General features: G+C 52.0%; 1 protein-coding gene across 1 annotated transcript; it reads left to right on the forward strand.

Moving 5' to 3' along the window:
* The first annotated feature begins 3,198 nt into the window (after nt 1–3,198).
* SCNN1G (sodium channel epithelial 1 subunit gamma) lies at nt 3,199–20,272 on the forward strand. The gene is made up of 13 exons (XM_048867973.2): nt 3,199–3,304; nt 8,391–8,715; nt 9,886–10,183; nt 11,082–11,275; nt 11,769–11,872; nt 12,354–12,517; nt 14,020–14,118; nt 15,043–15,160; nt 16,336–16,414; nt 16,505–16,562; nt 17,195–17,256; nt 17,460–17,535; nt 18,035–20,272. The coding sequence occupies exons 1-13, from the start codon at nt 3,274–3,276 to the stop codon at nt 18,422–18,424; spliced, it is 1,998 nt and encodes a 665-aa protein (XP_048723930.1). The 5' UTR covers nt 3,199–3,273; the 3' UTR covers nt 18,425–20,272.
* Nucleotides 20,273–26,272: the final 6,000 nt, after the last annotated feature.

A 26,272-nucleotide genomic window follows, 5' to 3' on the forward strand; every position in this document is an offset into this window, starting at 1 on the left:
GATGCATGGATCTGGAAGAAGTCTTTGTGCCTAGTACATTAATGTTGGTTAGAATATGATGTTAGATTTTATTAATAGGTTTCCCCTATGTCCCACTGACATCAGTCATATGCAACTATTGGGCAGCAGCAGGGCGTTCAGAAGTGACTTTTCTCCGCTTCGTGAGGTCTGACTTGTATAACCTGTTATGGGCACAGTCTGAGATTCACGGTGGTGTGAATGAGGCCCACCAAATCCATACCACTGACTTGATACATAAAGCAGCAGGGGCCTTCTGATCACCCACCACAAAAAGAGAAACAGGATTACACAGACTAGTTCACACACTGGGATCAGAATACAAGTGACACATTCTTGATATTCACAATTGCCCCTTTCCCCAGGCTTCCCCAAAAACCCAGAGGAGGGAGGAAAGGCCAAAGACTCCACGAAGTCCGTTGGGGACCTTACCATGTCAATTATTAACCAAGGAGGTGCTCAGACACTGTAGTGATGGATGCCAGTCCAGAACCCTGAAATACGTGAAGCTCAGGAATGCTTCTCTTAGGTGTGTGGGATTAGTGAGATAAGCAATTGAAATTTTTACAATGACTGCTTTAGCATGTCAGCGCTTTGTCTGCAGACACCTTATGGATCCCATCCCGCGCCCTCTGTGAATGTAATGGAATAGTTCCAGGTACAGCTGATTTCAGACACGGCCTGTGGACAGCCCTCCTCTTTCTCCCCTCTCTATTGGCAGCACCAGTGGAAACTCTGAAATCCTAGTCATGATGTTGTTTGCAGCTCTTGGGCTTAGTGATGCAAGGCTGCCATTTCCACACCCTGGAAATGACCCAGAACTGTATAAAGATTAGCCAGCTCCCTGTGACCAACTTCAGACTGTAGGGGAAGGGAACTGTTCCAAGTTTGGGTTCAGACACTGCTGAGATCACAAGAAGCCACGAACATTTCATCCTGAGGGCCATTCTTTCCCCAAACTCCTCAACGCCCACTTTCCAAGCTCCCAAGTGCTAGCACACGTGGAGTGTGAGACCAGTGCCAATGCCACCTCAGGAAGCAGTGGGGCTGGAGAGCCAGAGCCGTGTAAGTTTTCCTCCATACCAGGCCCATTCTCTCCATAACATCGTGTCTCTGGGCTAAAACCACAAAGGGACGTAGGTGTTGCAATGCTCAATCCAAGCCCCGCCCTTCTGAGGTAGTTAGATACTGAACTCCGGGCCCTAGGAAGGCGCCTAGCTCTGCTTGGGATTCACAGCCATGAACTTTCTCCTGGAATTAGGCACCTAAGCCAGGTCGGCCTCCCTTTCTCGATAAAGAACAGAGAGCAGGAGACCCCATTACAGCAGTAGCCCAGGGGGCATGATCAGGGCACTCACTTGGGATGTGGGAAACCTGTTTTCAAATCCCTACTCTGCCTGATTTGCAGCAGGGACTTGAATTTGGGTTTCTTACATCCCAGGTGAGTCACCTGATGGCCCGCCATGCTAGGGGATTCTGCTGAAGCTGGTCCAGGGCTCAGGCCTGGGTGAGGGTGACGAGCCGGTCAGCACTAGGATGTAGGTGGTTTGTGCATACCAACTGGCAGACACCTCACCCACTTTCCCAGAGAAACAGCATCTATGGAGTTGGGCAGCAACTTGAGCAGGAGGTTGGAGGATTTCAGTTAGCACCAAAGCTCTTTTGTGGAGCTGACCCTCTGCCATTATCTCTGGCCCTTTGTTTCTCCCATAGCAGCACCTATGTCTGACAAAGAACCAGGATGATTAGCCATGTGCCCTGTTTCCTGGCTTGCTGTCTGCCACCAGCCGCGATACACCTCGGGCAGCAGGCAGACTGGTGGTCGAGGGGGAGTTCCTGTGCAGCCCTGCTTTCCACACAGAGCTGGCTGCATAGGGAAACTGACCAGAACTGCACAGTTCCCTGCCTCGGGGTATGTTTCCCCCTGAGAATTATGTGAGTCCCTCAATGTGTAGAGATGAGCAACCAAAACATTTGTCTAACCCTCCACATGGCTATCCCATGGAGGCATTTGTTCCTCCTTGTTAATACATGAGGAAGAAACGCTTTGGGGAAGTACCAGGGGAGCATACTGTAAAGAAAATCACGGGAAATAACCCCCTCCCCACATGTGTACAAAATACCGTAATAGCCTCCTATACCTCATCCCCCCAACCACACACTCATGCACACCCTGCCTTCCAAGAGATTTCTTAGTGCTCAGAGGACATCTCTCTCCACCATCTCCCAAGATCTGGGAGGAACCTGCGCTCACGTTGGGGTCTCCCACATGTTGTACCTGTGTGATAACCCCCCCCACACACACACACACACACCACCATCACCACCAGGCAGCAGGAGGGACATCCAGAGCAGGTGCTCATCCAGGACAGTGGTTTTCAACCTTTTTTCATTTGGATGGAGGTGCGGACCCCTTGGAAATCTTAGACACAGCCTGGGACCCCCAGGGTCCATGGATCATAGGTTGAGAACCCTGATCTAGAACCTCCACAACGGACTGACCTTGCTTGGAGTGAGGGAGTGAAGAGCAAGGAGGGCAGGCAGGCTCTTGGGCCCAGGGCTCAAGAGGCCTGGAGCTGACACTAGGGGGACAGGAGACTCCGTTTGGGAATCCTCGGACAGTATCATTGTGACTTGCTCTCCTTTGGGGCAAGTTTTATGTGTCTTGTGTTTGTGTCAACATTGAGACTGCGCCTTGTTCCTTTGAAAGTAATGTTCAGAAAAGCCAGGCAGAGGGTGCAGTGGGGAGCGCTGCCCCACACCCATGGACAGGAGGGGAAGTGCCCCACGCTTTAACCCCTTCTCCTGCTCCATCCCCTCCAGGGCTTTCACCAGGATGGCCCCGGTCCACAGGCTACTGTCCTGGGAATGGGAACCCCGGGCAGCGCTCCGCACTGCTCTGCGGCTGGCCGGTCCAGTGCGCCCAGGCTCACCCCATGTCCCACCAGAGGGGGCAGCCCCGCAAGGCCCCTGCCTGCAGCCCGGGCCGCCCCACTCCCCGCAGCTGCAGCCCCACCGGCTCCGCAGGGAACGGGCCCCCGACGCACGCAGGGGCAGGCTCAGCACCAGGCCTGCCGGCAGGGGGCGCCGCCGGGCCGCCGCGGGCCGGGCAGGGGCGGGGCAGCGGCAGGGGACGGGGACGGGGACCGGGACGGGGCGGCCGCAGCAGGTGCGGGTCGGGGCGCAGCGCTCGCATCCCGCAGTGACACCTGCCGCCTCCTGCCTGCAGCACCCGCCGGCCGCCGCGCCGGCCGCATGGAGTCCCGCAGGCCAGGAGACGCCCGAGGTGAGAGCGCCCCGGGGTGCCCCGTCACTGGGGTCCTGCCCCGGAGCAGAGCGGGGCCCGGGGAAAGGGACCCGGGGGGGACGGGGGGACGGAGCAGAGCGGGGCCCGGCGGGGACGGAGCAGAGCGGGGCTCGGGGAAAGGGACCCGGGGGGGACGGGGGGACGGAGCAGAGCGGGGCTCGGGGAAAGGGACCCGGGGGGGACGGGGGGACGGAGCAGAGCGGGGCTCGGGGAAAGGGACCCGGGGGGGACGGGGGGACGGAGCAGAGCGGGGCCCGGGGGGAGGGACCCGGGGGGGACGGGGGGACGGAGCAGAGCGGGGCTCGGGGAAAGGGACCCGGGGGGGACGGGGGGACGGAGCAGAGCGGGGCCCGGCGGGGACGGAGCAGAGCGGGGCTCGGGGAAAGGGACCCGGGGGGGACGGGGGGACGGAGCAGAGCGGGGCCCGGCGGGGACGGAGCAGAGCGGGGCTCGGGGAAAGGGACCCGGGGGGGACGGGGGGACGGAGCAGAGCGGGGCCCGGGGGGAGGGACCCGGCGGGGACGGAGCAGAGCGGAGCCCGGGGGGAGGGACCCAGGGGGGACGGGGGGACGGAGCAGAGCGGGGCTCGGGGAAAGGGACCCGGGGGGGACGGGGGGACGGAGCAGAGCGGGGCCCGGGGGGAGGGACCCGGCGGGGACGGAGCAGAGCGGAGCCCGGGGGGAGGGACCCGGGAGGGACGGGGGGACGGAGCAGAGCGGGGCCCGGCGGGGACGGAGCAGAGCGGGGCTCGGGGAAAGGGACCCGGGGGGGACGGAGCAGAGCGGGGCTCGGGGAAAGGGACCCGGGGGGGACGGGGGGACGGAGCAGAGCGGGGCCCGGCGGGGACGGAGCAGAGCGGGGCTCGGGGAAAGGGACCCGGGGGGGACGGGGGGACGGAGCAGAGCGGGGCCCGGGGGGAGGGACCCGGCGGGGACGGAGCAGAGCGGAGCCCGGGGGGAGGGACCCGGGGGGGACGGGGGGACGGAGCAGAGCGGGGCTCGGGGAAAGGGACCCGGGGGGGACGGGGGGACGGAGCAGAGCGGGGCTCGGGGAAAGGGACCCGGCGGGGACGGAGCAGAGCGGAGCCCGGGGGGAGGGACCCGGGGGGGACGGGGGGACGGAGCAGAGCGGGGCTCGGGGAAAGGGACCCGGGGGGGACGGGGGGACGGAGCAGAGCGGGGCTCGGGGAAAGGGACCCGGGGGGGACGGGGGGACGGAGCAGAGCGGGGCCCGCGGGGAGGGACCCGGGGAGGACTGGGGGACGGAGCAGAGCTGGGCCCGGGGGGAGGCACCCGGGGAGGACTGGGGGACGGAGCAGAGCGGGGCCCGCGGGGAGGGACCCGGGGAGGACTGGGGGACGGAGCAGAGCGGGGCCCGCGGGGAGGGACCCGGGGAGGACTGGGGGACGGAGCAGAGCGGAACCCGGGGGGGACGGAGCAGAGCGGGGCCCGGGGAAAGGGACCCGGCGAGTGCGCACCTGTCAGTCCTAGCGCGCTCAGGGTCCACGGGCATCTCCTCCGCCCTATGGCCTCGGCGCTGACTCCTGCCAGTCTCTGCTCTGGGGTGAGCCGGGCAGCCTGCGCCAGGCGCTGCGATGCCCCCTCCTGTGTCTCCGGGCAGCCAGAGCCTTCCCCCGGGCCGAGGGTCTCGTGTCCCCAACTCCCCTCCCCGGCCTGGAGACACCGGCGCCGTTTGGGAAAGACCGGAGCGTTTTAAAGGCGATTCTGTCTCTGCAGCTACCCCAGCGCCTGCCTCCGAGAGCTGGCGGGGCTCAGCGCCCCTGGCTGGGCTCGTGGCCGGTCCGCCTGCCTGGAGAGCTGGCGGCAACCCACAGCTCCTGGGGCATGGCAGAGCTTTTCAGCCTTTCATTCTCTTCCTGAGCGAAGGGTCCCAGGACCGACTGGGACGGGGACTGCTCATGTACTGCTTCTTCCCGGCAGGAGCCTTGGGGTCTTGATCCTTCCCTCCTTGTATAGGCAAAACCCAGGGCCAGGAGGAGTGCTGGGGATGGACCCTGCAGGTCTGTCCCACCAGTGGGAGTTCTGCACAAGGGTTTGTGCCCAAGGAGGCCAGGTGAACCTCAGGGCAGGGGGTGACAAAGGAGAGCCCCAATTAGCAGAGAGGTGAGGCTGGTGCCTTCCAGGGCTGCTTCAGTTCCACTTCCTAGAAACATCCGGGTAGAAAATAAGTGTGTATCTTTCACGTTAAAATCAGCAAACACTTGTAATAATGGATAACTTAAACCACACGGGAAAGCTCCTGCCTGGCTCTTGCTTTCAAATGCGGAGGGACCCTTCCCTTGTCACAGATCATGGCCCTGATCCTGGGGAAACTCATGCATCCGATGAAGTGAGCTGTAGCTCACGAAAGTTCATGCTCAGATAAATTGGTTAGTCTCTAAGGTGCCACAAGTACTCCTTTTCTTTTTGCGAATACAGACTAACACGGCTGTTACTCTGAAACCTGTCATGCACCTGGGTAACTTTACTTATCTCAGTAGCCCTATTAACTTAAATGGGACTGACTGCACCAGTAAAGTTGCTCACTTGATTAAATCTGTTGTAATTGGCCCCAGTGTCTGTACGTACAAGATGATGGTTTCCTATTTCTTGAGTAAACTTCATTTTTCTGAGTAACAGCCGTGTTAGTCTGTATTTGCAAAAGAAAAGGAGGACTTGTGGCACCTTAGAGACTAACCAATTTATTTGAGCATAAGCTTTCGTGAGCTACAGCTCACTTAATCGGATGCATACTGTGGAAAGTACAGAAGACGTTTTTATACACACAAACCATGAAAAAATGGGTGATTATCACTACAAAAGGTTTTCTCTCCCCCCCACCCCACTCTCCTGCTGGTAATAGCTTATGTAAAGTGATCACTCTCCTTACAATGTGTATGATAATCATTTTTCTAACATTTTGTACATGACTGGAGATCTGCAGGTGTGCGTGTCTTTACGTCTGGTTTTGAATAGTGGGATTTTCCTTTAAAAGATTCATGAATTCAAGAGACTTGGGCAAATCTGCAATAAGAACATATTGTGGAATGTCAGGTTTCAGAGTAGCAGCCGTGTTAGTCTGTATTCGCCATTTCAATGTGCCATTTGTGTGGAAGTGTTTTGCTATTTTTTGCACAAATGCATGTGACAGTGACACTTCCTAGTTGGGAAATATTTAGAAAAATGATCAGTGATGCACTTAGCAGCTGGCACTGCACCAGGACACTTTCTAGGTGCTCAAATTCCATGATACAGAATAATAGGCTAGGGCCAGTAACTGCGGGTTCCTGTCTCTGTAGCTGCCAGGTGTTTCTATTGTAATCAGAGGCCTGTGCTTCCCAGCCTGGCAGCTGTCTCAGTGAGCTGCTATGCCGATGTCATTATCCTGTTTGCCCTAGAAGTGCCTGTAATTCTCACTTAGGGCCCAATCCTGCAAACAGTTCTGTGTAAGAGTAACTTTACTCATGTCAGTAAACCCCGGCGTTGAGATCAACAGTATTTGCAGGATTGGGCCCACAGTGAATTTGGTGCAAGAGGAGCAGATGAGCTCTAAGGCAGGGGGCCCTGGCTTAACACAGATCACCCGGATAAATAGCAAAGGGAGCAAGCAAGAAATACCAGAGATTAATGAGTTTGCATATGCCTTTGCTAGATTTGTGAATGCCCTCCAGAGACCGCTGTCTGCTTAGGGAAGTGGCCTTGTACTCACTTGGTTCCATATTGTTTTAAAATACTGAATACCTTTCCCAGATAGGGTTGCCAACCCTCTAGGATTGGCCTGGAGTCTCCAGGAATCAGCACTGATCACCTGGTGACTATTGAAAGTAATCTGGGAGATTTTAATAGGATATTTTAAACGACATTTCGTCATGTTGGGGGAAAACATCTCCCAGAATAGCTTCAGTCAGAGTTGGCAACTCTACTCCCAGACCTGAAGAAGAGCTCTGTAATGCAAAATCATAGAAGATTAGGGTTGGAAGAGACCTCAGGAGGTCATCTAGTCCAACCCCCTACTCAAAACAGGACCAAACCCAACTAAACCAGCCCAGCCAGGGCTTTGTCAAGCCAGGCCTTAAAATCCTCTAAGATTCCACCAACTCCCTAGATAACCCATTCTAGTGCTTCACCACCCTCCTAGTGAAATAGTTTTTTCTAATATCCAACCTAGACATCTCCCACTGCAACTTCAGACCATTGCTCCTTGTACTGTCATCTGCTGCCACTGAAGAGCTGAGATCCATCCTCTTTGGAACCCCCCTTCAGGTAGCTGAAAGTAGCTATCAAATCCCCCCCTCACTCTTCTCTTCTGCAGACTAAACAAACCCACTTCCCTCAGCCTCTCCTCATAAGTCATGTGCCCCAGCCCCCTAATCATTTTTGTTGCCCTTCGCTGGACTCTCTCCAATTTGTCCACATCCTTTCTGTAGTGAGGGCCCCAAAACTGGACACAATACTCCAGGTGTGGCCTCACCAGTGCCGAATAGAGGGGAATAATCACGTCCCTCGATCTGCTGGCAATGCCCCTACTTATACAGCCCAATATGCCATTGTCCTTCTTGGCAACAAGAGCACACTGCTGACTCATATCCAGCTTCTCGTCCACTGTAACCCCTAGGTCCTTTTCTGCAAACTTGCCGCTTAGCCATTCGGTCCCTAGTCTGTAGCGGTGCATGGGATTCTTCCATCCTAAGTGCAGGACTCTGCACTTGTCCTTTTTGAACCTCATCAGATTTCTTTTGGCCCAGTCTTCCAATTTGTCTAAATCACTCTGGACCCTATCCCTACCCTCCAGCATATCTATCTCCCCCACCCCACTCCCAGCTTAGTGTCATCTGCGAACTTGCTGAGGGTGCAATCCATCCCATCCTCCAGATCATTAATAAAGATGTTGAACAAAACCGGCCCCAGGACTGACCACTGGGGCACTCCGCTCGATACCAGCTGCCAACTAGACATTGAGCCGTTGATCACAAAAGCTTGTCTCTCTCACCAATTGCTGGTACAATAAAAGATATTACCTCACCCATTTTGTTTCTTTAAAATATTTTTTCACCCTCCATGTGTAGAGTTAAACATGGCTCCTGGGCAGATGATCAAAGCCAGGATCAAGAAGACTTTGCCAGTGACTGGCCCTCAGGCTCCAACAGTCAGTGAGCTGATGCATTGGTACTGCATGAACACCAATACGCATGGCTGCCGGCGTATCGTGGTATCAAGGGGACGCTTGCGCAGGTTCATCTGGATCCTGCTCACCTTGAGCGCCGTGGGGCTGATCCTGTGGCAGTGTGCTGAGCTCGTCATGTCCTATTACACGGCCTCTGTCTCAGTCACCGTGCAGTTCCAGAAGCTGCCCTTCCCCGCTGTCACCATCTGCAATATCAACCCCTACAAGTAAGCCATGAGGGGCCAGGGGATGGCTAATTACGAATGAATGGCAGGGTCATGTATGAATGGCAGGGTCATGCCATTATGGCCAGGGTGGGCATGCTTTCAACGGACACGAGGAAAGTGTTTCTCAGACATTTGTTAAATAATTTTTCCTCAAAACTCTGTCCAGCACTGAGCCCCTCAGGAAGCTTATCCTGCTGCTCTGACACCACTGCTCTTTAATTCCATCCCCTTATTGTTAGCTCTACCCCCTTCCCACAGCACCCTAAAATGCTGCACCTCTACTTTCTGGCTGTTTACACTCGTCAGATATTTGTAGCCATATTTGACTTACCAGTGCTGAGCCAAGCTAGATGCATTTAGCTTGTTTTATCTTTCTGCACGCATCAGCCCCCCCATTCCCCTCTCTCTGAATGCCGTCCTTCCAGTAATGGAGAGCTCAGGCCTAACTAATATTCCAGGCACAAACTCTCCAACGGGGGACAGAGAGTTTTCCATCTCCTCTTGCTTGGATGGGATGCCTTGGCATATGCCGTCCAAAATCGCATGGGGTTCTTTTTCCTGCCAAACTGTATTGCACACTTCTGTCTAATCTGCTGTCCGCTCTCCCCACCCCAGTCTCTCTCTGCCATTCTTGATTTCTGGTCTCTCCTGCCCATGGAGGATCTGCATTTCAGACTGTATTGTCCCAGCTGCATTGTCCCCAGGATAAATCTTTTCCATTTCTTGTCCATCTTTCTGCTCTCTCTAGTTTTGGCAATTCCTCCTCATTTAGTGCAATCCCCCAATATCTATCTGTTACTGCCTTCTCTAGCCTCTCCAGCTCATTAATTAAGATTTTAAAGAAGCTCGGATCTTACAGTGACCTCTTCACAGCTCAGTCTGTTGCTGTTTATAATGGCCTGTTGTCCATAGTCCTTCAGTCAATGGGCAATCTCTAGGGTCTAGTTTTTACCCAAGCCAATTCAAATTAATTGTGTGAATAAATGTTCCAAGTGAAGCATCAGCACTAAGTCAGTCTAGGGAGGAGAATGAGGAAGAGCTGGGTGTCCCCTATAATGGGCTATTCATTGTACAATGCGTAGGACAGGATAGGACTGCAGGGAGTAGTCCAGCAGGTTGACACCGGGAGAATATGGCATGTTATTTGCTATTACCTTCTCTCCAATGTAGATATAGTGCAATGAAAGAGCATTTGTCTGAACTGGACAAAGAGACAAAAAATGCTTTGGAGACTTTATATGGCTTTTCAGAGGGCAAATCCAAGATACGTCGGGATGCAGATGACTGGAACGCTACAGAGAGCAAATTTCTTGAAAGAATCCCTCTGCTAAAGTTCAAAGACCTCTCTAAGAAGACTGTTACTGAGATTCCAAGTGGCAATAAGCGGAAAATTGAGACTAGTGTCTTTCACCAAGGTTCCAGCATGGTGAATACTGGGGAGCCACAAGATGTCGTGGGCTTTCAGCTGGTGAGTTCCATTCCTACGTGGTGACTGGGCGCGGTGTTGGCACAGGGAGTGGATGTGCTAGGGCAGGCATGACTATTTGAGCAGATGACAAGTGTAGCAGTGGAGAGAAATGATAAAACTTTCAAGAGTTAATTGAGGCTTTAGAGAAGAATAGATACAAAGAACCTTCCAGGATGGAGAGACCCTGTACTGTAGGTCTTCCAAATCCATCGGTTCCTTAAACATCTCCATCCACTGCTTCCCGCAGATTATTCCACATACCCACAACCCTCGGGGACAAAAAGTTCTTTTTGAAATCCAGCCTAAACTGCTTCCTCTTTATTGCCAACCATGACACCAGGGAGGTCATTTCTTAGATCCCCTATGATGAGCCCCCACTAGCCATGCTTCTTTAAAGTTACACACATTCAGTTCCTGATGTCCATGCTCACAGGAAAGGCCACTGGTGCCCAGATGAGCCACTTTGCTTCCTCTATGACAGGTTTCAGAGGAACAGCCGTGTTAGTCTGTATTCGCAAAAAGAAAAGGAGTACTTGTGGCACCTTAGAGACTAACCAATTTATTTGAGCATGAGCTTTCGTGCTCATGCTCAAATAAATTGGTTAGTCTCTAAGGTGCCACAAGTACTCCTTTTCTTTTTGCTTCCTCTGTACCTTTTCCAGACTGATCTGCCTTCAGAATGCACACAGTTCTCAACACGAGGTCTACCAAGGACTTTTTGAAGAGGAACTGTTTGTATCCCGTAATACCTTATTTGTCTTTTTTTCCTCCACCTGCAACTAGAAACTTCTTGCTTGAGTAGCATTGTTCAGTAGAAATCATATTGCAAACCCTTCAGTGGAAAATTATACCACATCTTCCTCATCTGAAACTCATTTTCCTCCTTTATTATTGTTAGTGTGACCCAAACAACAGCAGTGACTGTGCAGTTTACACATTCAGCTCTGGGGTAAATGCTATTCAAGAATGGTACAAGCTGCATTATATGAACATCATGGCACAAATACCCCTGGAGACGAAAGTGAATATGGGCTACTCCGCTGAGGATCTTCTGCTGACGTGTTTCTTCGATGGCATATCTTGCGACACAAGGTCAGTGCACAAAAATTACTCACCAGCCTAACTTCTCACTTCTTAAAATAAACGTCAAACAATTAGGAATTAAATGTTTGTTATTTACAGAGTGCAAATCAGTGCGCTCAGGAATATACAGAGCATAGAGGAAGCCACCGTCCCTTGCTTACTATCTAGATTAGGCGGACTGCACCATTCAGACTGACAATCAGCCAATCACCAGGCTCAGAATGGTGAAGACAGATGTGTAAATTTTAACATTGTGTTACACACGTCTTGCTCTGACAGATTATCGCTGACAGGTTTAGCAGTAAACGTGCATTTGAAGGTGGGTTGAATGAAGGAGGATAGTCATTTGGAGCACAAAGAAAGACTGTTAAAATGAACTTCAAGCACCAAACCTGCTTGTTCTCTCTCCTCTCAGGCTCATGGGCGATCCAGTGAGTAATTTATATTGCCATGGGCAGTTAGACCAGAGCCTAGGATGAAAAAAATGTTTGCTCTCTTTTAGAAACTTCACCCCTTTCCATCATCCACTGCACGGCAACTGCTACACCTTCAATAGTGGAGAAGACGGGAAAGTCCTGACCACTTCCACAGGAGGCAGCGAGTATGGTAAGGGGACCAAGCTGGTAGAGACATTCGAAAGCAGATTGTTCAGGGAACTGCATCCTAAGGGGGTTGACGGACATGTCGGCATTAGACGTGTTATCTGATTGGGTTGGTTCAAATGAACATTTCCCCAAGCTGTTGCCAAATCACATGAATCAAGTGTTGTTGCATCACTAGAGTTTTTCCACCTGAAATTATTCCTCTCCAGTTATGTAACTTGGTTTTTTAACAAGTTTTCAGGAACATTCGAAGTCATCACTAGTAGTTATTATTAGTTGTGCTGGATGCTAAAGATTAGCTGCAGGAGTACTTGGACACTCCAATGATATCCGGACAATTCCACTTGAAGCCAGATGTTTAATCCAAACGGATGATGACAGTTAAAACTGAAGAAGATTGTACAGTGACCATAGACGAGTCAACTCTCCCTGAGCTAGGGCTCTAGCTTTTTTAACCCCGTTAATGCTATTTCTTTGTTCTGCAGGATTGCAGGTCGTTCTTTACATAGAGGAAGCAGATTACAATCCCTTCCTGGTGACCTCGACGGGGGCCAAAATCATTGTCCACGACCAGCAGGAATATCCCTTTATTGAAGATATTGGCACTGAGATTGAGACTGCAGTGGCCACCTCCATTGGGATGCACTTTGTGAGTGGCAGAGATCTTTCTTCTCGGGCTCATGAGCGCTTACAAACACTGTGTTAATTGTGTTAAATAGATCCCCGCTGCTGCCTCACATCATCCAGGAAAGCTAGCAGAGAGCTGGGAGGGTACATTTATGCCCCAGGCCTGGCTATCTAAAGCACCTTAGAAAGCATGAGGCCAGAGAGAGAGCCACTGTAACTGAGCTGTGTTTGAGCACTCTCCTGACTCAGGTTTTACTGCTCAGGGGTGAGAGCTGTTGGAAATACAGGCCTGTGGGAATCCCACACCTACGGGTGATCCTGGTTTTATCCCATGGATTTCTTGAGGATTTTGATGTTTTCTACAACGTCTGAGGCACCATCCACACCATCAAACCCCTGCTTTAACTCATGTTCTGCAGCACAGTACAGACATGGTTGTGGGTCAGATCAGGTGGTTTGGCTGCCAGAGCAGACGAGCTAAAGCACAACTCTGACGTCTGGCTATTCTGATTGGCCAGATGGGTCTGTGCTTACTGCCCTCCTGGCTGTGAAGAGACCTTTCCAGGTGGCCATGTCTGCACTCGCCTGCCTCGGGAAATCTCCCACCATTGCTATCACTCAGGGTAGGGTGGAGGCTGAAATAAGGTGCTGGGAGTTTCCCAAAGTAGTATTTGGAGTGGCTGGGTGTGTCAAGCCGTGCCCTGATAGTCCATGCATTAGAAAGGACAGTAGGGTAAAGCCTGACAGGTTCACATGTGCATATAGTTGACTGTCTTCCAGGTGTCTGGATAAGCATTAGGGACAAGTGACTTTATAGTGTCTAAAAATACGGGACTTTCCCAAAGAGGCTTGTAGCTTTCTATAAAAGCAGGCATGAGTAATCAGCAGCAGAGGGTTGGATCTATAGAGACCTAAAATACCTCCCAACCCTGCCGAACCCCCATGCCCTTGTTTTGATGCCTATAGAATAAGGACAACGCCGCACGTCACATCAACCAAACTCTGCTAGAACAAATCTAGATATTGAAAACCAGGGTTGCCTTGGCAACCCTCAGCCAAGCCACACGCTGCCTTAAAGCCCCAGAGTCACGTCTTGAGACGGCTGGCCGCAGAACAAGACTTGGTGCGCAGTGAATAAGACAGTCACTCCAACAGGAAAGACTGACAGCACACAAACTCTGATGTGGAAGAAGTGCCCTTTCGTAGCAGGGGGCCATTGCAAATATTCTGAATGTGTAGGCGGTTAGACTTTGAGTACCCTGAATTATGGTAGGCAGGAGGCATCTCATGGAGGCGTCAAATATAATTAGGAAAAAATCTAAAAACCATTCTAGCCACATAATCTCCTACTAAAAGCAACCTACGTCCTACAGGCTAATTCACGTAAGCTAGCTTCAGTCCTGCCCCATCATTGTTATAGTTTAGGACTGTGCTCCCAGGCCGTCCAATAAGCAGCACTGAATGGTCTCTTTCCTTCAGCTCGGCTGGGGTCTCTCAAGTCAACATTTGTTTTCTGGTTTTCAGACTCGGTCTCACAAGCTAAGCAAACCGTACAGCGACTGCACAGAGACCGGCACTGACATTCCAGTAGCGAACCTCTACAACAAGAGCTACTCACTCCAGGTAAAGCTCTGTTACGCTTGCTTTTTCAGAGACCAGGTGGGGGATGTAATATTAATAAAATTATTATATCTGCTCTTGGACCAACTTCTGTTGGTGAGAGAGACGAGCTTTCGAGCCACAAGGAGCTCTTCCTCAGGCTTTTCAGTCATTTGAGCGATCCCCTTGTACAAACAGCACAGGATTCTGCCCCCAACCCTGCAGGATCACTGCTGCAGTTGAATGCTTTGGATCACAGCTGTAGAATACCGCAGTACTTTTAAAATCAGGGTTTTGTTCCAAAATGATTGAAGCTTGAAGTTGCCTTGGGGATTCTGTCATATAGCAGGAACATTAGCTCATTATGAAATTCTCTGGCACTGCTGGACTGGAAAATATTGGCCAAACAAATGTTGCAGCTTAGTAAGCCTTGAAGCCAGAAATTGTGACCCCTGTCAGATAAGACTCCATGAACAACTGATACTATCTAATCTGTGTCCAACCAGCAGAACGCTTACAAAGAAAGTTTCCACTAGTTTTGCAAGGCTCCTGTAATAGGCTCCACCGTGAGAGCATCAAGCATCCTGGTTTCCTCCATGCTAGTTCCCATTGCTCTTGTATTAATTGCTACTTTTTGCAAATCCAGTACCTGGGCTTGATTTTTCTCTTAATGGGTATTAAAATGCCAGCACCCAGTGATGTGATGCCAGCTGAGGTCACACGGGCCTCCAGCAGAGTTAGTGCCTTAAAGCATGGAGCCCGGCACTGCAGTCGGTAGGGACTGAAGATGGGGCCCCACCTACTGGAAATGTCAGCTGAAAATGTTAGTTCCTGCTGGTTCCAGCTGACAACCCATTTTGGAACAGAGCAGTAACCTAGAAGCAACCCAGGCCTGCTTGTGCATTTGTTGACCCATGGAAACCCAACTCTTGGTTTCTTTCCCTGCAGATTTGCCTGCATTCCTGTTTCCAGAGGGCCATGGTGGATACCTGTGGCTGTGCCCAGTATGCCCAGCCCTTACCTCCCGGGGCAGAATACTGCAACTACAAGAAATACCCCAACTGGAGTAAGTTCTCCACAGCATGAGTAAAGCCCCCGCACAGCCTCCTTTACTGCCTAGTTACAACCACCAAATGTCCTGCTGGCAGACAGGTCCCAGCTCCGCCCCTGGCATTAGATCATTACCACACACACTATACTCCACTGAAATTGCCACCCACACAAGCCCATCCGGGCTGGAGGAAAGGTGAATCTGCCTTGGACTAATGCGGGTGCCCTCGCCAGCTTTTATTGCTCAGCCCAGAGATAGCTCTCTGCTAGCAAGAGCCGCCTTGTCTCTGAAATCCCAGCAACACACTTTGTAACACTAGTTAATTGTACTCTGGTAGCATCTGGAGGCCCCGCCTGAGTCCAGGGCTCTGTTGTGCTAGGGGCTCTCAGGACAAATTTTTTGGTGGCCAGTCAGAGTGCGGCTACCAACTCTTGCTGGTGGCCACTCTCACACTTTTCCCTAAAATACTTAATTAGCATTAGGAAAAACAAACAAATATGCACATAGACACGGCCAAATCATTGTAACTTATTTATTGCTAACTAGTAATGGGGCATTGGGGTGGTTGGCCAGGGGAGGTAGCAGGGGTCCAGAGCATGAAGCTTTGTGGCTGGGGGTCAGGGCCTGGGGCTGGAGCCCAAAGCCCCATGGCCAGAGCCTGCTGTCCTGCCACCCCAGGGCTGGAGCCCAACGCCTGAGCCCCACTGCCACTGGAAAGGTAGGGAACTCACCAGCTGCCTGCTCCCCCAGGTGTCTCCAGATGGGAGCAGGGCCCAACCCCCTGCTGGCGGCCGCAGCAACCAACACCAGGGCAGTGCATCCAGGAGCAACAGGGACGGGGAGGGGCCGCTGCTTTCCCATCCCTCCCAAATCACAGTCAAGGAGGCTGTGGCCACAAGAAAAGCCGCTGGTGGCTGCATTTGAGAAACACCATGCTCACTGCTAGACACGGCATAAGCATAGCGAGCGCCTGTCCCTGCCCCGAGGAGTGTGTCTTTCCAGGGAAAGTATTTACCTCCATTTCGTAGCTGGGGAAATGAAACCCTCAGAAGAGGGGGGACTTGCCCAAGGCACAGAGTGAGTCTGTTACAGAGCCAGGAATTGAACCCAGATCTCCCAAGCCCAGTGTATTAAGCACAAGACCAGACTCTGGCTTCCCCAGCCAGTTACCCTGCACTCTCTTTCTGCAGTGTACTGCTACTACAAGCTGCATGAGAAGTTTGTGAAGGAGCAGTTGGGCTGTCAGCAGATTTGCAAAGAAGCCTGCAGGTAAGTCCAGCTGCCAGATAGGCAAGAAATGAAACATTCCTTATACAGGAATTCAGACTGACAGCTAACACTAGGCTTCTTTTCCCACAGCTTTAAGGAATGGACGCTGACCACCAGCTTAGCCCAGTGGCCATCTTCAGTTTCTGAGGTGAGCTCCCAGTTCTGCTCTGCTTGCTTAGCCGGCCTAGATGCACAACGAGAGTTGCAGGCTCCGCGTTCAGGCTGGCTTGGTTCCCTTGTGCCTTGGACCACAGGATCATTGTCAGGCTGGGGCTTTCCCCTGCTTCTGCTGCTGTGTCAGTGAGGGCTGCCCTCCCCCCAAAGGGGGGGATGAGCCCAGATTTCTCAGCGATGGGGAGATGAGGTTACAAGGGCGAACGGCCTCCCGCAATGAAAGGGGGCAGGGAAGCTTCACAGCTCCAACAGGAACTAGGTAAAATCCAGAGGTGCAGCCTGGGGAGTGAGAGGCCCCTTCTGTATTTGTGAGCATTGGCCTGGTGCTCCTGACCAGGGGATCTGAACACTTGCAATGTGTGAGGCTCCTATAGCCAGGTACAAGGACACGGCCCTGGCCAAGGAGCTCACCAGCTAACCTGCAAACGTGTCCCCTGGGGGTTCAGTCTCTCTGGGTCTGTGAGATCCCCCCACTTGGCGGTAGCGTGAGGGCCCCACCACACAATCATGGCATTCTAGAATGGAACCCGAGCCAAATGAGCTGTCACATCCTGGGCTCCCTGGGCTTGTGCTCATGGCAGTTGCATTGTTTTCTTGTTTTCCAAGGACTGGATGCTTCGAGTCCTCTCTTGGGACAAAGGGCAGAAAATCAACAAAATGCTGAACAAGTAAGTTTCCCCCTGTGTATTTCCAGCCTGTGTCCGGAGTTCAGATACAATCACAGCGGCCCTAACAATGGCAATGGAAAAGAACGCTCCCTTCGACGGGCCTGGCCCTACTCGTCCAACTGGTTCTTTAAATCACTCTTCAGTGAGCCTCACGCTATTGTTTGACTAAAGCCAGGGCCTGCTCTCTCTCTCTCCCTTCCCAGAACGGACCTCGCAAACCTCGTGGTGTTCTACAAAGACCTGAACGAGAGATTCATTTCCGAGAATCCCGCCAACAACGTAAGCTCTGACGTCTGCAGTCTGTTTAGACCCAGAATAGGTCCAGTGCAGGCAGCGGCAGAACAAGCTCCCCCAAACAGTGCCCTCCAACGTGCCCCAGTCCTGTCCTGTCGCTAGCATCTCCAGGGGCATGTGGGGAGGTCAGGTTCCTTGGCTCATTCAGTCCTTGTCCTCTGTCATGTAGGCACCTCTCTATGGGGAACTGCCCGGAGACAAGTGTAAGTGACTGTTCTGTTTCAACGTTAGTTGACATTTCTAGAGCATAAGCTAGAGTGGAGCAGGCAGGAAGCTTAGAGACGTGCCCATTATATTTTGCCTTCACTTTAGTGACCAGACTCCTGTATTGGGCAAGTTGTGTCCCTTTAACAGTGTCTAGTTACCCAGCCCCTGGGCACCTCGTGACAGACGCTGATTGCTCTAGCTCAGAGACGTCTCCTCTCTGGCTGCTGCTGGTTGCCTGGCTGGTTCAGGTGTAACCTTGCACTCTCTTCTCCTCCAGATTGTTATTCTTCTTTCCAACTTCGGGGGCCAGCTGGGCCTTTGGATGAGCTGCTCCGTGGTTTGTGTCATTGAGATCATCGAAGTTTTCTTCATCGACTCCTTCTTCATCGTCATGCGGCACCGCTGGCAAAAGGCGAAGAAATGGTGGAATGACCGAAAAGCAACACCCCATCAGGAGCCCCCTCAGCGTAATGCTCCAGCCAAAGGGGGCCACGACCACGCCGTGTGCCCCGACGAAGACCTGCCCACCTTTAACACTGCCCTTCACTTACCACTGCCCCAGGAAAATCACATGCCCAGGACTCCCCCGCCCAACTACAGCACTTTGCAGCTAAACGCTGCATTCACAGACCCGCTGCCCGACCCTCTGGAGGGCAGGAGCCATTGACCATATTTGTCTCCTCATCCAGAGGCCAAAGCAGGCAATGAACGTGTCATCCGGGTGTCCAGGAGCGAGAGGTGTGTGTCTGGGGGTGAGCGCTAGGGGACTATTGGGTCCAGCCTCGAATTCAGGGATTTGGAGCTTTGTGGTGAAAGCGTCTCTGGGAGGAGCGTGGGCAGGAGGACTCAGCCCCCGGCATAGAGCAGGGGTTGGTAACGCCAGGTCCAAGTCCCTGGTGTTTTCCAATGAAGGGTTGCTGGCGCTGGTTTGTGTAGGATGTGGAACTGAGCTGTGATGGGTCTTGCCAAACAGTGACAAGCCACACACCCCTCCCCATTTCATCTGGGTAGGAATCACGCCTCGGGAGAAGCAGGCATATCAACATGATGCCACACCTGCTCCAGGCCTGACATGTGGGACCAACCCAGGCCTTTAGCGCGGCTTGTGTTACTTGGCTAGGAGCAGGCAGAGAGGGAGCTCTCGGAAAAGAGTTAAAACCTGCAGGTACTGGATGGTGGCGAGAGGAAAGGAAAATACCACTGTAGGGTCAGATTCTAACCGGTTCAGCTAAACACTGAGCAGGTAGGATTCTGCCAGCTGCATCCCAAGAGAGAAATTCCTTAGCCTGGAGGAGAACCTTGAAAGCCAATCGAACTCCTCCTGGAGTAAGGCACGACTCAGCCTGAGTAAAAGGGAGCCAGAGTCATCCCCAACCCTTCCTTTAAAATGCCTGAAGTCTAATTTTGAGCAGGATAATGACCAGACACAGCAATCAGTGCGCTCAAAGTAACCCACTTAAAGTTCAGGTGCCCTTGGCACACTCGGGTTCCAGCACTCTCAAAGGGCAGCTGCATCCTCTTCATGCTACAGTCATTTTGGCCCTTCTGCTGGGAAATACCATTCAAATGCCAGCCTCATTCACTGGCACACACCCTTAGCCCGCACACAGCCTGAAGAACTGGGCTGTGCTCTGGGGAGCATCTCAAGGGCCAGGAAGGAAGAGGAATCCCACTCCAGGGCACAGTGGCAGCAGAGCCCCCTGGGAATTCCTGCACCCAGACCCAGCCTTAACGGGGAACAGTGAGCAGAAGATACACTGACCCCATCCCCAGGCATGTTTCCCTTAAACTCCCCTTGTCCATTAGCATGCAGCGAGTTCCCTATGGAGCTGCTCTCTCTGATGCCAAGCCCCTGTGCACGGGCTCCTTGGATCCTACCACTAGTTCCTCCCTGGCCGGGAGGCACTGTGCCTGTAGATCTGACCCACTGAATTGAGATGAAAACAGACGCTGGTTTTCAAACATTGGTTCTAAAAAGGTCACTGCTCACGCCCGTTCTCACAGAATGGGTTAGCCCGAATCACTGGCGTTTCCCTGCCTTGAGCACATGATCGTGATAACATTCAAGGCCCAATTCTGCCCCCCTTGAAGTCAACAGCAAAACTCCCATTGAGACCCCAGAGTGAAGGCTGCAGTTCATTGTCCTCTCTGGTGTGCCCAGTTTATTGCAAGGGAGCACACAGCTGGCAGGTGCATTCTGTATGGAGGGGTGGGCGCCCAGCCATGACTCAGAATCTCCCTCTTCCTAGTTGGTTCCAGCAATGGCCTCCTGGGAGCTGAGTCGGGTGGGCTGCATGAGTGTTAGGATGGCTGTGTGCTGGGCCAGCATGACCTCATGGGCTTTCAGAGTACTGTGTTGTCAAATGAATCAGGCATTTTAACAGTGAGAACAAAGATGTTTCCAAGAGTGCAATATAAGAAGTCTTTTTTAACTGAATTATTTACCAGCAGGGAGGCTGGAAAACGAAGAACAGGGAAAGATATATTTTTGAATAAACTGGGGTTTTTTAGTTAATGGATGTGTGTGTTGTTCTGCTTGGATGTCCAAAGTCATTGCTGAGAACAAGTGAGCTGTGCCTCGCTCTGCCCTGGCCCGCTCTATCCTAGTTCTTTACATTTGTAACAAGGGACCAACTCAGAACTGCTCAGCAACTGGGAGTTACCCTTCGGGCTTGTCTACACAGTGGCTAATGTAATGTGCACCATGCGGCTGTAATTTCTAAAGCGCGTCGTGTTGCACATTAATTAGTCCATGTGGTCCCCGCAGGTGTGTACAACACATTCCCTGGAGGGCTTTAACTACCAGCAGGGTCTACGTGGACCAATTAACACACTTTAGAAATCACATCCCCCAGAGCACATTACCCCACCGTGGAGATACGCTATAGGGGAATTGATTTACCTTGCCACCAAAGGGGCAAGGTAGAGGCTCTACCTTGAAGGGATGAAATGCTGAGAGCAAAGGGTTGGCTGCCTGGGTCCTCTATAAACAACCATGTCTTGTTATTTGGAGAGGCACCTTCTCCCACAAGGCATACCTTCTTCCAACTTCCTGATTAAATTCTATGCCAAATCAAAACAAAAATTCCCCCACATCTTCCGGGGCTTTGCCAAAGGTGTGTGCTGCAATCAGGTGGTCATTTCCCAGAAGTTACACCTCATTAACACTATAAATATGCTGTGATTTATAGTGAGAAAGGCAGGGCTCCTTGGACAGCGGATTCTCCGGGGTTCTGTCTGGAACAAAGCTCGGGAACTGAAACATGCTTTTCTTTTGTGGGGTGACATTCTAAATGAAACATGTCAAGGGCTTTCCCACTTTCCTATGCAACCAGGATGGTAACATCTCCCTGGCTCACGACCTGCCATGCTCTTAAGGCGGGGCCTTTCCCAGCCTCTCCTCCATTTAGTTGGATGAAACCAGGACTATGACCTCAGTCAGCTCCTCCCTCTGCTCCATGACGAAGTTTAACGTCTGAAAGGGAAGAAGGATGCCAGGCCTCATATGCACAATGGAGAGCCGTGATGTACATATATACACAGCTTGGCTTCCCACCAGGCCATCCTGCATGACCTCTGGGCATTGTTCCCAGTGGAAGCCGTGAGCCTGGCCTTGCCAGCTTGCAGCGGGATGTGATGAAGCTGGTATGTTCTCAGCCTGTTAGGGCCACTGAGATATGTCACCAATTGTGCTTCACATTTTTGGTAGCAGTGAGGAGTTTGGGGGCCTGTGTGTCACTCAGCTAGACCAATGCTGCACACTGGCTTCCTGAGCTTTATGCAAGAAATGAGGCTTTAAAGAATGAAAGTTTTCGCTGCAGACAGAACAGTTTACAACCCCTCTCTGAGGCAAGGAGCCAGCATGTTCCAACACAATAGGAGTTCTAGAGCATTTTACGTCTTTGCGGCTTTCTAAAATCACAAGTTAGGCAGAGTAGCCCCAACACCTCTCACGAAGCTGAGGGTTTTAGCAAGTGTGCCCACTAGACACACTTTGCATTTGAACTGACATTCCAGTATGTGAAAAGCTGTTTGGTTGATTTAAAATTACTGAAGCATCCAGTTCTCTGAAGGTGGGGAGTTCCCCCAGGGTCACACCCATCAGAAAACTGCAACATGTGCCCTGGTTAGAAGTTACTTTTGTAACTAAGCGAGAGCAAGCTCAGGAATAAGCCATTACATGTTACATACTTTAGAAGGCTGCACTCCATCATCCATGCAGCTGCATCACACCTGTCCTTGCTGATGCCACTTGAAGGGCAGAAAACCCTGGCATGGCTGTACAAGCATGGGTATGTGGGGGGAGGGTTAATTCAAGCTTCAATTACTGTATACATGCAGAATCCTAAATGCCAGAAAGGCAGAGAAAAGGGGCGGAAAACAGCTGTTCAATACACCCCAGCCTTCATGCGCTCAAAAAGTCCAAGACAATTTTTGTACTAGCTTACACAGCTCCATCCTGTGTAACAGCAACATCTCTTCCTCCTTTTCACTAATCACTTATTTGAGGAGCAGACGAGAATGTCAATTATCTTAAAATCCATTTCTTTGCCACTAGGGTAGCAGTCTCAGTTAGTGACGACTCAGGTCGATTTTGTAAGTCTCCCAGGAGAAGGAGACGGAGGAAGGGTGCCGCGTTGCTTCCACATCAATTAGTTACTGGATGCAGCGAATACTCTCATGCTTATGCAATTGGATAGCCCCTGTTAGATTCACATCACCCGTGAGTATTGCCAGTCTGCTGAGCACAGGTTGCTGGATTAAATGCACACATGGCCTGAAGTTCTGATCTTAGAAATATGTGGTTCCCCAATGTCAGGTTTAAGTCTGTGCTGGCTCCTGATTCCAAAGGCTTCTGGGGCCATCTCAGCTGACAGGACCTTTGGAGATGAATCGCTGGAGGGTGCATATTTTGGCAGCAACAGACTGTAAACAGCTTGTGGTGCTGAGGAATTTTCTGGCTTGAGAAGGGCCAACATCCAGATGCGTAACATCCAGGCTATGCTTGGCCAGGAGCCACCACCTCATGTCAAGATTTTATCTGTCATCAACTGAAGAACACTGGGTCTGGGTCAATACTTTGGGCCACTCTGCACTAGGAGCACTTTACCAATGCCAGGATACTCTAGACTTATAGACAGGCAGGACTGGAAGGGACCGTAACAGGCCATCTAGTGTAGGCCCCTGCACTCAAGGCAAAGCACTCCTCGCGTGGAGGCAGCTATACTGCCAAAGCAGGGTTTTTGCCAGTACAGCTAACTCCCCATTTAACCAAAACCTTATTATCCAAATCCCTTTTTGTCCCCCAGCATGAGACACATGCCCTCTGCAGCAATCGCATGCTTGGAGACAAGGAAGGGTTTTGGATAATGCAGTGGTACACAGATAATAGAGAAGAGACCCCCCCAAAGACTGCATGGAAGAAGAGGATGAGCACTTAGCCATGGGGAAGGCCACTCTGCTGCTGAATGGCTTCTGCCTTGTAGATTATCCAACCTCCCAATTATCTGAATAAAGTCTGTGACCCACCTGCTACGCGAATAGTCAGGAGTGTACGGTACAGCTCACTCCACACACACACGCACTGCAACAAAACAAGCTATACTGGTAGAAGCAACGTTCTGCTGGTATGTACACTCAGGCTTTGGGTGGCACAGCCATGGCAGTCATGGATCACAGCTCTTCACGCCCCGGACTGACATAGCTCTGCTGGCCGACCTGGCCGTCGACAGGAAATCTGCCAGGAAAACCCAGGTGTTGCAAACATGGAATAGATGACTCATGCTCATCCCTGTTAGCCAGCAGTGCTCAGCTAATGGCCCAGGGTGGTGTCCTGCAGCCCCAGGCTGGCCGACGTGGCACTGACATCCTGACCATAACCAGTAATTAAAGATCCCATGGTACGTTTGACAAGACTTAGGCTCGGTGTTCCACTTTGGGTAATTACATTCTACCGACAAAAAATTCCCATTGCAGCTTCTATTTCACACGGGATTCTTCACTTCCTGCCCAAAGCTGTTGTGTAGTGCTGCAGAACAGCTGGGAAGGTTCACATCAGAGGCAGGTGAAGTGGTCTGTACATCCAGCCTTCACTCAGTCTTTCTACAGCACCACAGAGAGGGCTCAGAGCTTTACCGAACACAGTAGAAGTCCCTGTCCAGAAGAGTTCACAGTCTCACGTCCTGATCCTGCAGTTGGATCCACTAGCAAGGAGCCCAACTGGGCTTCTTGGGGGCACAGGGCTCCACGCTAGAACACTGGATTGAAGGTTCGGGGCCTAAGTTAGATCATAAGGTGAGGGTGGCATTAGGACAGTTCATGTTTGGTGGCTTCTTGCTGGTGGTTTGTTTGCTTTGCTTTTTAATACTAAGGAACTAGAGCTTTGGGGTGCTGGCAGGCAGCAGCCAGAGGGGCCAGGAAGTTGCCAGCATAAGACACAGTAGAAGTAAGATTCTCGGAAGGCTGTGGAGAGCAGGAAGGCTCAGTGTGCTGGAGGGGAGATGGGTCTAAGCATGGGAGACCTGCACTGCAGGCTGGTCTGCACTTGCACGTCTGACAGAAATAAGCATGTCAGTTAGGGGTGTGAATTTTTGCTGACATTCCAACCCAGGGCAAACCCATGAGCAGGGGCATTTACAGCAGCATAAAGGTGCCTTGGAGTGGTATGGATTATTTCAGTTCCTAATCTGGAACAAGCTATTGTGGGCTAAAGCCCTTTAACACTTGTATAACTGCACCTGCATAGGACAGGCTTGTCAGTCTATGCCTGCATGGGTAAAGTGGCTAAACTTCTAAGTGTGAGCAAGCAGCCCCTAGAGCAAAGAGAGATGCAGCCAGAGAGGTCCCACCACTCTCTCCAGGCTCAGTGGGCAGGGGCAAAGGTGCTGCCTGTATGCGTGAGTCACCCTGTACTTAGAGTTTTTTCATTCAGTAGAACACACAATCAGTGCTGGTCAGAAACCATTTCTTGTAGCCCCAGAGGAGACACTAACAGTGCAGAGGAACCCTTTAGCCATAAGGACAAGATTTAACTCAGAGCTTCGGGGCTTCAGGCAAGAACCACAAACACTTTCCTGTTCATTGTATCATCATATGTTGCAGATGAAGTGCAAATCTTCTTGCTCACTTGCCGTAATGCACATTCCCAGGAGACAGGGCCTGCACTGAGTATGGGGCTGAATGTCTGCTCCAGGGGGGAAGTCAATCTCATGGGTTTATTTTGATTTGGCTTCTGAGCTGTGACTTTCTAGAGACGCTGGACTTATGACTTATTGCAATATGTAACCCACTAACAAACCTCTCCCAGCTGCTCCTCTGCCCATTTCCTCCCTATGACAGGAGGGGTGTTAACCGGCCACTTCGCCTTCAATGGTCTCTTGAAACATGCTAAACAAATCTGTTCAAAGCCTGTAGTTAGCAGTGATACTGTTAGTTTCTCAGACCTGAGGAAAAGCTCTGTGTTGAAAGTTGGGCGTGGCTACACTTGCAGATGTAGAGCGCTGTGAGTTAAACCCGCCTTCGGAGAGTGCAGTAGGGAAAGCGCTGCAGTCTGTCCACGCGGACAGGAACAAACGCACTGGTGTGGACACATTTGCGGCACTTGCAGCAGCATTGGGGGTGGTGCATTGTGGGCAGCTATCCCACAGAGCCCCTCTTCCCATTCTGGTGCTGGGGCTTGTGGGAAGGGGGTGGGTCATTCTGGGTCCTGTCCCAACACCCCCGATGCATCCGTTCGCATCCCAGCAATCCCTGGGCTTCTGTCCACATTTGGCGCCATCTTTCAACAGTTTTTGTACTGCCCGCTCTGTCTTCCCTTTCGGTCTGCGGGAATGGAGCCCGAAGTGCTGAGGAGTATGCTGACACGTCTCGCCAGCGCATCACGTTTGGCAGTCGAGTTATTCCTTATGATCCAAAGTGACAGTGAGGGCTCCGACAATATCAACTCGAGAAACGCATATGACACGAGTTTGCTTGTGGCATTCACGGACACGCTCACCACCGTGAAACGCCGCTTTTGGGCTCAGGAAACAAGCACTGAGTGGTGGGATCACATCGTCATGCAAGTCTGGGATGACAAGCAGTGGCTGCAGAACTTTTAGATGAGAAAAGCCACTTTCATGGGACTGTGTGAGGAGCTCGCCCCCACCCTGTAGCGCAAGGACATGAGCTTGAGAGCTGCCCTGCCGGGGTGGCTATTGTAATCTGGAAGCTGGCAACTCCAGACAGCTACCGATTGGTCGCTAATCAGTTTGGAGTGGGAAAGTCAACCACTGGAATCGTGTTGATTCAAGTTTACAGGGCCATTAATTGCATCCTGCTCAGAAGAACCGTGACTCCGGGTAACATGCATGACACTGTGGCTTGTTTTGCACAAATGGGTTTCCCTAACTGCGGAGGGGCGATAGATGGGATAGAATTCTGGCACCAGCCCACCTAGCCTCCGAGTACATTAATCGGAAGGGCTATTTCTCGATGGTTCTTCAGGCGCTTGTGGATCACCGTGGGCGTTTCACTG

Source organism: Caretta caretta, chromosome 10 (assembly GCF_965140235.1).
Source record: "Caretta caretta isolate rCarCar2 chromosome 10, rCarCar1.hap1, whole genome shotgun sequence".
NCBI lineage: Eukaryota > Metazoa > Chordata > Testudines > Cheloniidae > Caretta > Caretta caretta.